This window comes from Bidens hawaiensis, unplaced genomic scaffold, assembly GCF_021521415.1.
Source record: "Bidens hawaiensis isolate Kalapana, Puna unplaced genomic scaffold, B.hawaiensis_p1.1 tig00004868_1, whole genome shotgun sequence".
NCBI lineage: Eukaryota > Viridiplantae > Streptophyta > Magnoliopsida > Asterales > Asteraceae > Bidens > Bidens hawaiensis.
In genome coordinates this window covers 1,997-15,233 of record NW_027491307.1, presented here as the reverse complement: position 1 = coordinate 15,233, position 13,237 = coordinate 1,997, and the positions used below count along the sequence as shown (strand labels likewise).

General features: G+C 35.7%; 1 protein-coding gene and 1 non-coding gene across 2 annotated transcripts; both read left to right on the top strand.

Moving 5' to 3' along the window:
* The first annotated feature begins 8,448 nt into the window (after positions 1–8,448).
* TRNAY-GUA (transfer RNA tyrosine (anticodon GUA)) lies at positions 8,449–8,534 on the top strand. The gene is given in 2 exon segments: positions 8,449–8,485; positions 8,499–8,534. It is a non-coding gene; the product is annotated as a tRNA-Tyr (tRNA).
* Positions 8,535–9,502: 968 nt separating this feature from the next.
* Positions 9,503–12,160, top strand: LOC143628304 (metacaspase-1-like). The gene is made up of 5 exons (XM_077097934.1): positions 9,503–9,881; positions 10,691–11,015; positions 11,086–11,218; positions 11,686–11,865; positions 12,104–12,160. The coding sequence occupies exons 1-5, from the start codon at positions 9,512–9,514 to the stop codon at positions 12,158–12,160; spliced, it is 1,065 nt and encodes a 354-aa protein (XP_076954049.1). The 5' UTR covers positions 9,503–9,511.
* Positions 12,161–13,237: the final 1,077 nt, after the last annotated feature.

Here is a 13,237-nt window from a genome sequence, read left to right as displayed (position 1 = left end):
CTCATGAATTACATAACTAGTAGATTAAAGTTGTGGTTAATTATCACCCTCATGGATTATTATAAATATGTATAGATTATAGCAAACATCCACTGATATTTTGAAATAGTTTATAATAAAGAAATGACACCCCATGTTTTACTCTCTAAAGCTCACTATAAACTTATGGTGTACGATAAACGAGCATTACGCGATCATAATTACTTCTTAATTGATAACTATGTGATGAGAAAGATTATTTATAATAAATTGTTGAATAAAACAATTTGCAAACCTCATATATGCTCATTAAGTAGCAATATTATCAAATTGGTAAAAGAGGTTTTAAATAACAACAAAAGTTGTATGGTTCTAATCAATTTCTTGAAGTAAATGTGATTTGGTAATATAATGGTCAGTGTAAAAATGGTGATCATGTACATAACTAATAAACTGTAATGATATTTCCATGAAGTTTGTTGGTTAATAATCCACTCCTTGAAGAGAATGTGTTGTGTGATCGGGGTAAGTCTGTGAGCAGGGCAATTGAAGAACTTGTTATGATGCTCATGAGATATTAGTGTGACGATTATACAACAAGTGTTATAGTTAAAGGTCATGATCGTGGTAAATGAGGAAATTGTAATAACTCTCACATTAATAATGAGATCAACCATGTTAATGTTAAAATTAACCACCATGTAGTGATTATACAAGAATAACATACGGGAAATGTTTTAACATGAATGTTTGAAATGATAATACATTATTCTCTCTTTTTTTTCGTGTATTAAATAAACACGAGTGAAACTTGAACATATATGATCATAAGTTAGAAATTTTTATAAATCATGGCTGTGTAATATATTGGCTTGGCCGGTAAGACCATTCCTAGTCATTGATGATGTGAAAATATTGAATAACCAAAAGATTCTTCATGATAATTAAACATACAATGTTTACTCTCAATGAGAGAATTTAATCTTTAAGAAACAATGAAATGATAAAAGGATGTGTGTATCTTGGCATGAAACCATTTAGTGTGTTGAAATCGATGCATCGCCTAAATGGTGCTCAAATTCATAACCTGAAGTTTGCGTGACTTGTGGCTTGGCTAATAAGATAGAAAGCACATTATTCCATAAATAAATGCGGTGAACTTAATCCCCATTTTAGTAATAATTATTGAAATAGTGTTAAACTACATGTAACAAGAGTTGCTACAAAAAATTGATTTTGTCGAAGACGGTGAGCAAACACTATGATTGATTGCAAATCCAATAACCATGAGAGCACAAGTTCATAATTGTATGTTGGAACATGTGTTTTTACATGATGTAATATTAATTTACATCAGTCTGATAAGTTATAATACTCCTCCCATTACAATTGATTTTGGCATGGAACCAATAGATCCCATATATAGTTTTTTAAAGTGCGGTATATGTTGCAAATGCTCCACCACAATGCACAAATATGGGACCTCAAATAAGGTTGGGATTATATGTTATATATATGAATAAATACTGATACGTAATTTCTTATAGCCATTAAAGGCGAGATTCATTTATGACTCAACTGATTGATGTTTTCTTTCAAGCGAATCAATATTTCCAATATAAGGAGAAGATAAAAGGTAGTTGGAGAATGAAAAAAAAATGTTGAAATGAATTATCATTATGTATGTTATATTGATCCTCAAACTAAAAAGTGTGAACCAAAATTTTCAATGATAATTCATTCACAAGAATATACAAATTACTAGGCGTATTCATTGATCTAAATAAAGTTACTAACCAAGTCACGTGTACCAATTGTTAGTGATCCAATTGAGATTAGTATCCGGGAAGGACAACTATACATTGGTGATGAGTCTATGGGACGCCTAAAGCGTGGTAGACTATTCGGGCTCAAGAATTATAAAAATCCTCAAAAATGGAGCATGTAATGAAAATAGTCAAGTCGGTGGTATCTCGGCTATCGGTCCTCATGTGAAATATCGGTCAAAATATCGGTCAGAATATCGGTACCGATATTATCGGTGATATTGACCAATATTTGGTCTATATTCTACCGATATTCCCGATATAAGTGGTTTAAGTTTTAATTTTAAACTTTTAGTGTTTAATGTTGGTGGTTTGAGTCTTAATCAGTTGTTAGTGTTTTGCAACTTGCAAAAGGAAATTTGCTAATAGTGGGAGAGTATACTAAATTGTTAGTGTTAAAGTGCTATATATATATATATATATATATATATATATATATATATATATATATATATCTGTTTTGCATGATATTAAAATTATTGATATCCCACTGATATCTCAAAGGACCGATATCCAATATTTTTTTCGCATTAACTACTTAGACTAATTATGAGAAGACTTAATGTTCAATGTTGGATGCTAACAATTTTTTTTAATATGGTAATAAAAGAGGGATTTGATATGGATCTAATATATATCATGATGATGAAATTTATATGAAATCCATGAAGGATTTATATTGCCAAAATCGTATAAATTAAGTTCTCGAGAATGATATGATCGCAATATATAAAATCGGGGTTGTGTATATTGGTATTCTTGTATATATAGATAAATGAAATATATATGGAACTCATGGTGAGTTTCCCAAATTAATTTATTGCTTGAAAGTAAATATCTTAAGGATGTAATTAACTATGCATCAATAAGCATATGACGATATTCAATAAACTATGCACATGAATTGTGCATTAAGGAATGCAAATGAAATGATTGTTGACAATATATTTGTATATGATATAGAAAAATATTTTCTAAATAGATGAAGTTTGTGTGCTAAACTTTTGAAGAGTAAAATTGTATACATGAAAAGTCAACATGGTAGGAAGTCAACAAAGTATTATAAAAACTCGTGAATAGTGCATTGTATAAATGATTCGTTAACGTATAAGGATGTGCATGAAGGATTGTAATTTCTTGAAGCATTGTTATTAAAAGCTCGAAAAATATAATTAATCAACAATACCATGTTTAGAAACATTCTAATATATGTTGATGATAGCATTGTATCTTTTAAATATATGATATGCATGTCGAGCATTTCTATAATGATATGTTTATCAATCAAACTTCATATATAAAATGTTGGAGCATTTTAATATGAATGAAGTTCATCTCATATAAAACAAATTACCCTATTCTAAATCCAAACTCTTGGTCAAGAAGTACTATAGTTTATTGCAATTGGTGCAATATTTCTTGTAAGTTATACACAACTAGATACATTATTATTTTATATTTATTGATAAGTTATAACTTGTTTCAAGTAAAGTGGCTTCGAATGAGCTAAACATAAATATTTTGATACATTCAAGGTATGAAAGATATGAATTTATATTTTACTAACCCGTAAAAAAGTTTGGTTAATTGTGTTGATATAGGGAATGTAATATAGCAAAATCATATATGGTGTGGTACTTATTTACAAGATGATGTACTATTAGTCATACAAAAAGATAGTACGTAATTCCTCCAAATAATTGAGTGTACGCTACCAAATCAAGCGGCGGATTGTTAACTATAACAGTCTCAAACAAACTTTCCAAGAAGATCGAAACCCATAACTTACGGATGTATAAAGAGGGGGAGTATTATACGCGTTGCACTCTTTTTCCCTTAGCTATGGTTTTGTCACAGTGGGTTTTCCTAGCAAGGTTTTTAAATGAGACAACATCATCAAGCGTACTCATCATATGGATAGTCAAGGGGAGAGTGTTATGAATACATTTTAATACGGTGACTCTCCACATATCAATCAATCAATCATACCCAGTAAAATCCCACCGACAACAGAGCTATAGGTAGGGTCTGGGGAGGGTGGGATGTAGGCACACCGTACCTCTATCCAAAGGAATAAAGAGGTGGCTTCCAGAGAGACCCTCGGCTCTAAGAACATGTGTATGAAGCAAAAAAGGAAATCAAAGTTTAACAGTTATATAAAAAACTACTACTAATTATAATAATATTAATAATAAGGTCACAGTTTAACCGCAATATAAAAGCTAATAATAATAATAATAAAATATGTAAGGGAAATACCATTATGGTTTGTGACCTAAATAAGTTAAGTCTAAGCCCTAAGGTATTCAATTCTCTCTAAAAATCCTTAACTTTAATTCTACTTCTCCACGAATTCCTATCCTCAACCATGTCCTCGGAGAGGTTTAGGTCTATCAAATCATGCCTAATCCTCTCATCCCAAGTCAATTTCGGTCGTCCTCTACCCCTCCTCCCTTCTATAGTAATGTTTTCTACGGATCTAACAGGATTCGTCGTCTGTCTTCTCTTTACATGTCCAAACCATCTCAATCTTCACTCTCTTATCTTGTCCGCTATGTTCGCCACCCCTAATCTCTCGCGAAGCACAACGTTTCTTATTCTGTCTAGCCTTGTGAGCCCACACATCCAACGTAGCATTCTCATTTCTGCTACCTCCATCTTCCGCACTTGTGCCTTCTTGATGGCCCAACAATCTGTTCCATATAGCATTGCCGGTCTAACTGCCACCCTATAGAATTTTCCCTTCAGATTAGTCGGGAAACTCTTGTCGCACAATATACCTGTGGCTGCTTTCCATCTACACCATCCTACCTGAACTTGGTGGGTCACATCACTGTCTAATTCCCCATCGCTCTGTACAAATGATCCTAAATACTTGAACTTCGTTACCTGCGGGACCACCTGCCCTTCAATTGTGATGTGTGCGTCTTCACTGTCGTTTATCTCACCAAAATCACAGTGTAGGTACTCCGTCTTAGATCGGCTAATCTTTAAACCTTTTGTCTCTAAGGTTGTTCGCCACTCCTCAAGCCTCATGTTTAGATCTTGTTTTTTCTCAGCAAGTAACACAATATCGTCTGCGAACATCATGCACCACAGGAGAGTCCCCTGAATCGACTTTGACAACTCATCCAAGACTACTGCAAAAAGAAACGGGCTCAACGCTGACCCCTGGTGAAGACCTACCTCTACAGGAAAGAAATCAGTATCCCCCACTGGCGCACGGACACTTGTTTCACTCCTGGTATACATATCCATAATTATCTCTATGTATTTCCTGGGCACTCTTCTACCCTCCAAGCACTCCCAGAGCACCTGTCGTGGCACACTGTCGTAGGCCTTTTCTAGGTCAATAAACACCATATGTAGATCACGCTTCTTCTCCCTATACTTTTCCATTAATCTTCTTATAAGGTGTATTGCCTCTGTGGTGGAACGCCCCGGCATGAAGCCAAATTGGTTGACCGTAACCTGAGTTTCTCGTCTAAGTCTAACCTCAATCACTATTTCCCATAGCTTCATAGTATGACTTAGTAGTTTGATTCCTCGGTAGTTACCACAATATTGGGCGTCTCCTTTGTTCTTATAGATAGGAACTACAACGCTGCTCCTCCACTGGTCTGGCATCTTACCTGATTTGAGAATACTATTGAACAGAGTAGTTAACCACATGACTCCTTCCTCCCCCAGACACTTCCACACCTCGATGGGTATGTTGTCTGGGCCAACCGCCTTAGACCTTCCCATCCTCCTAAGTGCGTCCTTCACCTCTTCTCGTGTGATCCGTCGGCAGTAGCAGTTATTCGATTGTTGTCGTTGAAAGTTTGTGTTGTCATGTTCTTCTTGGTAAGCTCTCCCATTGTTAAAAAGATTGTGGAAGTAGGTTTGCCATCTTAGCTTGATGTCCTGCTCCTTGACCAGTACATACCCATCTGTATCCTTTATGAACTTCACCGGTCCTAGATCTTGCCTTCTACGCTCCCTGGCTTTGGCAATCTTAAACATAGCATGTTCCCCCTCTTTTGTTTCTAGACTTTCATACATCCGTTTAAAGGCCGCCTTCTTTGCTTCCGCCACTGCCTTCTTTGCCTCTATCTTGGCCGTTTTGTAGTTGTCCCTCAATTCCACTCGCTCCTCCTCATTCGTGCACCTCATTAGCTCCCTAAAACATCCTTGTTTGTCCCTTATCTTGTCTTGCACTGCGTCATTCCACCACCAAGACTCCTTATGCCCACTTGACTTTCCTGTTGTGACCCCGAGAGTCTCCTTTGCTACTTGGATGATCTTTGTCTCCATAGCTTCCCATATATGAGTTAAGTCCCCATTTAGTCGAGCCCGCGTATGCAGTATGAGTTTATCCTTAAACAGTAGGAGATTTTCGTCCTTCAAATTTCCCCATCGAATTCTCGGTGTACCTTTCTTCTCTCGAACAGTCAACTTATTTCTGAAGGCTATATCAGTCACTAGTAGTCGATGTTGAGTCACAACTGCCTCCCCAGGTATGACTTTGCAGTCCTTCCACCAACGTCGGTCTCCTCTCCTCATCAAAAGGTAGTCAATTTGCCTGTCGCGTCCGCCACTACTAAAAGTGATTAAATGAGAATCTCGTTTCCTAAAAAAAGAATTTATAATACCTAGGTCATGTGCCACCGCAAACTCTAGAAGATCTGTTCCGGTCTCATTCCTATCACCAAAACCGAAACCCCCATGTACGGCTTGAAAACCATCGTTAGCCTTACCAATGTGTCCATTAAAATCACCTCCTATGCAAATCCTCTCCCCCCTAGGTATGCCCCCTACCACTGCGTCTAGGCAATCCCAAAATTCTCTCTTTTCCTGATCCCCTAGGCCTACATGAGGCGCGTAGGCGGAGACTACTGCCACTACTTCCTCTCCTAGTACTAATTTCAACACCATAATCCTGTCATTATGTCTTATCACCTCCACCACACTAGTGTGTATTTCCTTAGCCACTAGAAACCCCACTCCATTCCTAGCTCCATCAGACCCCGAGTACCACAACTTATACCCATTACACTCAGCCCCTCTATATCCTTTCCACTTAGTCTCCTGGAGGCATGCTATCTGAACCCTACGTCTTTTAAGCACATCTACCAATTCTAACAACTTACCATTTAATGTTCCTACATTCCAAGAAGCCAAACGCAATATACGCTCCCTATCTTTACTCTTTCCTACACCCCTCGATTCAGGACATGGTCTCAGGTAATAGTCATGGTTCCTACGCTCTATGGTTGCAACTAATCACACAAACACAAGCAATAGAACACCAAATCAATAATAATAATAATAATAATAATAATAGTAACAAAAACTAATAATAATAATAATAATAGACACACGGCACACAGTAACAGATAAATTGGACTGACTACTCTAGCAGCATCAAGGCCTATTGCCAACAAAAATAAAAGATATGAAACGATCTCACCGGGATTTTAGCAAGTCACCAATATTGAAACCAGGACGAGACACCGCGAGCTAACGAGAATAAGTTAGAAACGTGACACAATCTACAACCCTTGAGTTTCGGCGGCGGCGGCGTTGAGCGGCGGCGACGGCGGAGCTCCGGCGACGTGTTACGGTGGCGGCAGAGGGTGAATCAACTAAGATCCTTCAATGATAACACCTCGCAGCAACCCAGCAACCTCCACAGAGCCTTAATCGTTTTTCCGGCGGCGGCAATAGACGACGGCGGCGGCGGCAGTTAACAACAGTAGCCGGAAACAACAGTACAGCGAGAATAATGAGCTGCGGTGGTGTTATGGACGTGTTGGAGAGCTCCGGTAAGGGTTAATAGGGCTGTTGTTACCTTATATAATAACAATCGAATAATAGCCTGATTAAACCACGAAAACACGTCGGAATTGAACGAAATTGAATGGAATTGAACGGAATTAAACGGGATTGACGATACTGATGATCAATTGGAGGCTAATGCAGGTGCAATTGAGCGAATCGGAGGGTAATTAGAGTCGAATTGGGGTTAATTTCTAGAGAGAGAAAGTGGTTTTTAGAGAGAGAAAGAGAGAGAGTGTGTGACCGTTTTTGTGTGTTGCATTTGATAGTGAGGTTTTTGTTAAAAACTAAACAATTCACTGAAAACGATCCGATCCGAACCGTGCTCGCCTCTGCTTCATGCTGCGTTTTGGTATCTTTAAGTTTTGGAATGCTTCTAAATATCCTACATAATCATCTTTACATGTTTTGGAAACATAAGGGGTGGACTAGAAGATACAAGGCTCAACACTTCTGTCGAAACTCTCCACATACATATGCTTTATCTATTTATTACCTCTGTATTAATGCACTGCCCTTATAAATAGATGTATCTTGTATTTGGTCATGGACATCAATAAAAAACAATATATTTTCTCGCTATTCTCTCTATTATTATATGTATATGCTCATACCAATAGGTTGTTAGATAACAAATCTTTCAGTTATCATATACAAATAACCATTTAATAAAATAAACCATGAAAAAACATCATTCTATGGAGAAAAAAACTCTTGTTTTATTGAAGGTAAAATCAAATAAAGTGATTTCACCAAAAAATATATTTTGTTGTACCTTAGACGTTACTAATTATTTACAAAAATGTCCAAAGTGTAACAACATCCGACCTTAGCTCAGTTGGTAGAGCGGAGGACTGTAGTGTGTTCATAGCTATCCTTAGGTCGCTGGTTCGAATCCGCCAGGTCGAACATGTTTTTTACAATTTTTTTCTTTAGGCACTTTACATTATTTTAATAATGTACATATTCCATTCTTGATCTAGAAAGTTTGATATAGTTTCAGTAAGAAACATGAAGACAATATGGTTTTTATGTTTATTGTGGATTTCATAGATGTTGCAGAAGATGATTCGGAGGGTATTAAAGTCATGAATATATGTATAATATATGTTATTCTTCAGTAAGAAACATGAAGAAAACAGCATGTTCATGCATGTACTAGTGTGAATAGAATATAATAAACAACTGTTGAAATTGTACACGATATTCATTTTTACTATCTGATGTAACTTTTATCAGTTCAGGTCTTTTTATGTTTAGCTAAACGGGTTGTGTCGATTTATAGTTTATTTTTTATAAAACGTGTTTATGTAAAATAACTTAAAAGTTAAAACCATTTGGGTTTCTATGACAAAGTTTTAACCTTAAAAAATAAACTGGTATATTCTATTCTAAAAATAATCTCTTTTAAAAAAGTAAAAATAATATGTGAATCTACAGTTTTTAAGTATTAACATAAGTTTTTATTGTTCCAAGTCTTACGCCTCCTTAACCAACTGAGCTACACGGCGGAATACACGTATCATGTTCAGGTTCATACATAATTTGCAGTCCTACCCCATGAATACAGCAGGTGTAGACGCGTGACAGATTAACGGACAGTAACTAGAATCTTAAAAAAAAAATCTTATGACTACATCATGCGCTTTACTGGGCCCCTTGATTGTCCATCTCTTTATGATTGGCGGTTATAACATGTTAACTCTGTTTAAACAGAATCTGGTTCTCCATTAGGCTAAAAAAGCACGTATGTATGTTGGCTGGCGAATCAGGTTCACTTTATATATTATATAAACACACCATACCACAATCACACGATCAGTCTTTTCTTCATATGTACAATCACTTTCATTAGTTCATCAGCCATCACCTTAAAAAACACTGCCATGTCATCAACCAACGAACGTGTCTGCTGCCCCGAGTGTCAAGAATTTGTTTCAGACGATACGCGCATACAATTAACTCCAGATCGTTTTAAGTTCACGAGTGATGCCAACGGCCTGCAGCATTCACTTAGACGGATGTTTAAAAGGAGAGAGATGCCAAACTCTAATTCTTTGACTGATTATGAAAAGTCAATTCTTGAGTCAATAAGGAACTGGGAGCCGAAAAAAGGGAAACGTGCGCTTCTTTGCGCTGTGACATATAATAAACAGAAGTACAAACTTAAAAGAACTAACTACGATGTGATCAGCATGCGGGATTTATTAGTTAAACGGTTTCAGTTTCCAAGCAACTCGATTCGTATCCTTGCAGGTATATATAATTCCTAACTAGAATCTGCAGAATGGGCGGGTCACAAGAATTGCTTAACGGGCCAAAATGGTATTTGAAGTAATTAGAGTAAACGGTTTTACAGAAGTTATATTTTCTTGATAGTATCTACTGTTTAAAAGAGAATGGTTTTTGAGGTGTCATGTTTTGAATACATGACTTTCAGCCCGTTTGACATGTTTCCTTGAAAGTTTTTTTTCTTTATTTTATTTAGAGGTGTCAATCAGGTTGAATTGTTCAACCCAAACATGACCAGTATTTTTTTACTCGTTGCAAAAACATTAACCTTGACCCACACACACGGACACACTTAAAGTCATGTAACCCGAACACGACCCGTTTAACCCATTTATCTTAACAATCAAGTTGCAAATGTGTTATCGGGTTGGGTTAAACGGGTTAGCGGATCTACCTGTTTAGCTAAGCAGGTTGGCGGTTCGACATGTTTAACTAAATGGGTTAAACATGTCAACCTAAACACGACCATTTAATTAAACAAGTCAACTCAACACGATGCATTTATCTAAATGACTCAAATGGGTTGGAGGGTACTCAAGTTGTAAATGTGTTAATAATTGGGTTCATGGGTTGTGAAGTAATGAGTTAAATGGGCTAGTGGGTTGACATGTTTAAACGAATTAAAAGGTCACCCCTAGTTTTACCCATTTGACCCGTTATAGATAAACACATTTGAATGCATAAGGGTACTTTATTAGCTAGTAGAAAAGATTCCTAGCTCATCATATAAAAAAGACGGGATATTTTGGAAATTTGACCGCCGTGTGATGCAGAAATGGACCCGTACCCTCATCCAACAAAAAGAAACATCCAAGTAGCTTTAAAGTGGCTGGTGAAAGACAACCAACCCGGGGACTCACTAGTGTTCTACTTTTCGGGTCACGGGTTAAGGCAGCCTGATTTTTTTGACGACGAAATTGACGGGTTTGATGAAACGATATGTCCTCTAGATTTTAGAACCGCGGGCATGATAGTTGATAACGAAATCAATGACACCATTGTTAGACCTCTCAAAGATGGTGTCAAACTTCATGCCATCATTGATGCTTGTCACAGTGGAACTATTCTTGATTTACCACATATTTATAGCACAAAAGAGTATGTTTTGTTGTTTTTAAGGATATCATTCTCATATAATCTAAAATTTAATAAGTATGGCATCATTTAGTGCGTTTTGGTTGATTGGCTGGAAAGTTTGGTGGGACAATAGTCCTCCATCTGGTGTTTATAAAGGTACAAGTGGCGGACACGCAATTTCTATAAGCGCGTGTGAAGATAATCAACTTGCTGCAGATACATCTGTGAGTAAATATTCTTATCATTTTGATAGAATTTTTCTTATTTTTATTTTAATTTTAACTAGTTGAAGCTGCCTTATACGATATGACAGGAAATTTTGTACATGTGTATTCTTACCTATCAAAGCACGTGCAAAAGTCGTTTACGATATCAAAAGTGGGCCAAAACAAGTTTATTTACTTCTTCATTAAGTTATTCTTGCTCAAACTGTATTCGAAAGAATAAAACTTTTAACTTTATATTATTAAAATAATTAGATTGTTTTGAAATAATATAAATTTGTAATGACATTTGAGTTTAACCCATTAAAAGTTAAAAATAAGTGTTAAAATTGTGACACAATATGTTCCGGGTAAAACTAACCCGAACAAAAAGGTACCTTTTTTTAACCCCAACCGGGCCATTTTGACACCTCTACTATACATTGGTATCTTGTATCAGTTTCTGGTTAAATAAAATAAATTTGCAGGTTTTTTCAGAGTCAGGAAAACAAATGGAAGGTGCAATGACATACACATTTAGGAAAGCACTTATGGAGAACACAAGAGTGACTTATGCTAGTCTCTTGGCTTCAATGCATAAAGATATTTTGGCAGCCAAGAAAAAATGTTTCAGCCTACGTGGACTGTTTCACCGCGAAAGACTACAGGTTAGAGTTGCTTCTTGACTTTTGACTTTTGAAGAGTCAAACATAGCGACAAAAGGTTTTGGATCTTTTCTCAATTTTGAAATGTTTATACATTTTGTGTTGTTTATCAAGTTTTATCTTGTTCAACAAACTAAAGCTGTTAAATTTAACGTTTGAAGGAAAACCGTTTTGACATTCAAAAGTCAAACTTTGCTTATTTATATTTATATTAATTACAATCTGTCTGGTGATGTTTCAGGAACCTTTACTATCATCTTCCAAAGTATTTGATGTAAATGAGCCCTTTGTGCTATAAACTCTACCACAATACAGTTGACTTGCAATAAAACACTAGTAACGAAAAGAAAAAACAAAATGCTACACAAAGAGCATTATACGCCAAGGGTTAACATTCTACATAGATATAGAAACAGTCTTGTCAATCGTTGAATGTACCATTTTCCTCCGATTCTTTGTTTCGAAAAGAAAGTATGTTTTGAATTTCTGTTGTTTCATATGAATGAGTTTTATTTATTCAATAGAGAAGATAGAAAAGTACAAACAAAGGGCAATTTTATTGGTGTATACCTTTAAAAAACATACATGATATCATATCTACTCGAAATATATGTTTGGTTACATTATGTATTAAAGTAATAGGTACAAGTGTTTATATGTTTCTTGAAAATTCCTATTTAAGATGGATTATGGCTATCAAATAGTTTAGAGAATTGATGATTTAAACTAATTTGGGAACTTACGCAACAAATTGAAAAACAATTTTTAGTTTCAAGTTAAAATATCTTAAGCATGCCTAAGAATTTAATCGAACAAGTTACACCATGAAAACGAACGATAAGTAGAAACCCACTTGATATGCTTTTATATATATTTTTTGGTTATTTAACTATTTATTACACATGTGAAATGGCTCGGCACTTCAAAAATTTTACCTTGATCAAAACTCAATCCTTCTAATCGGATTGAATGAGACCTTCACCAAGAAATCAATGATATATATATGCTCGGGGAGGTAGGTGCGTACATAGATGCGTATATTCAAAAAAAAATGATCCACTCCACTACTCTAAGTCCCTAATTTCCATTGATTCTACACGGTAATGTCATTTATAACATCAACTATCTTAAAATTTCTTAATCACTGGCCTAGTCTAATTTTCCTTTTTAAAAAATAATTATAAAGATGACGATGATTAGGTAGGCAAAAATTGAGGGTCAACTTACGCATCTTCTCTCATCTTCCTTAAACTATAACTATACCTTAAACTACACTGATACCTTACCCGATTATGATACCCAAGTTACACTCATGCCCTTACAATAGAAGAAAATTGCAACATTATGCATGTTTGGGTGAAGAAAACATATTGTT

Coding starts and splice junctions, on each gene's coding strand:
- LOC143628304 (XM_077097934.1), top strand. CDS start 9,512: ATGTCATCAACCAACGAACGTGTCTGCTGCCCCGAGTGTCAAGAATTT. Junction 9,882..10,690: donor CTCGATTCGTATCCTTGCAG/GTATATATAATT, acceptor CGTGTGATGCAG/AAATGGACCCGTACCCTCAT. Junction 11,866..12,103: donor TTCACCGCGAAAGACTACAG/GTTAGAGTTGCT, acceptor GTGATGTTTCAG/GAACCTTTACTATCATCTTC.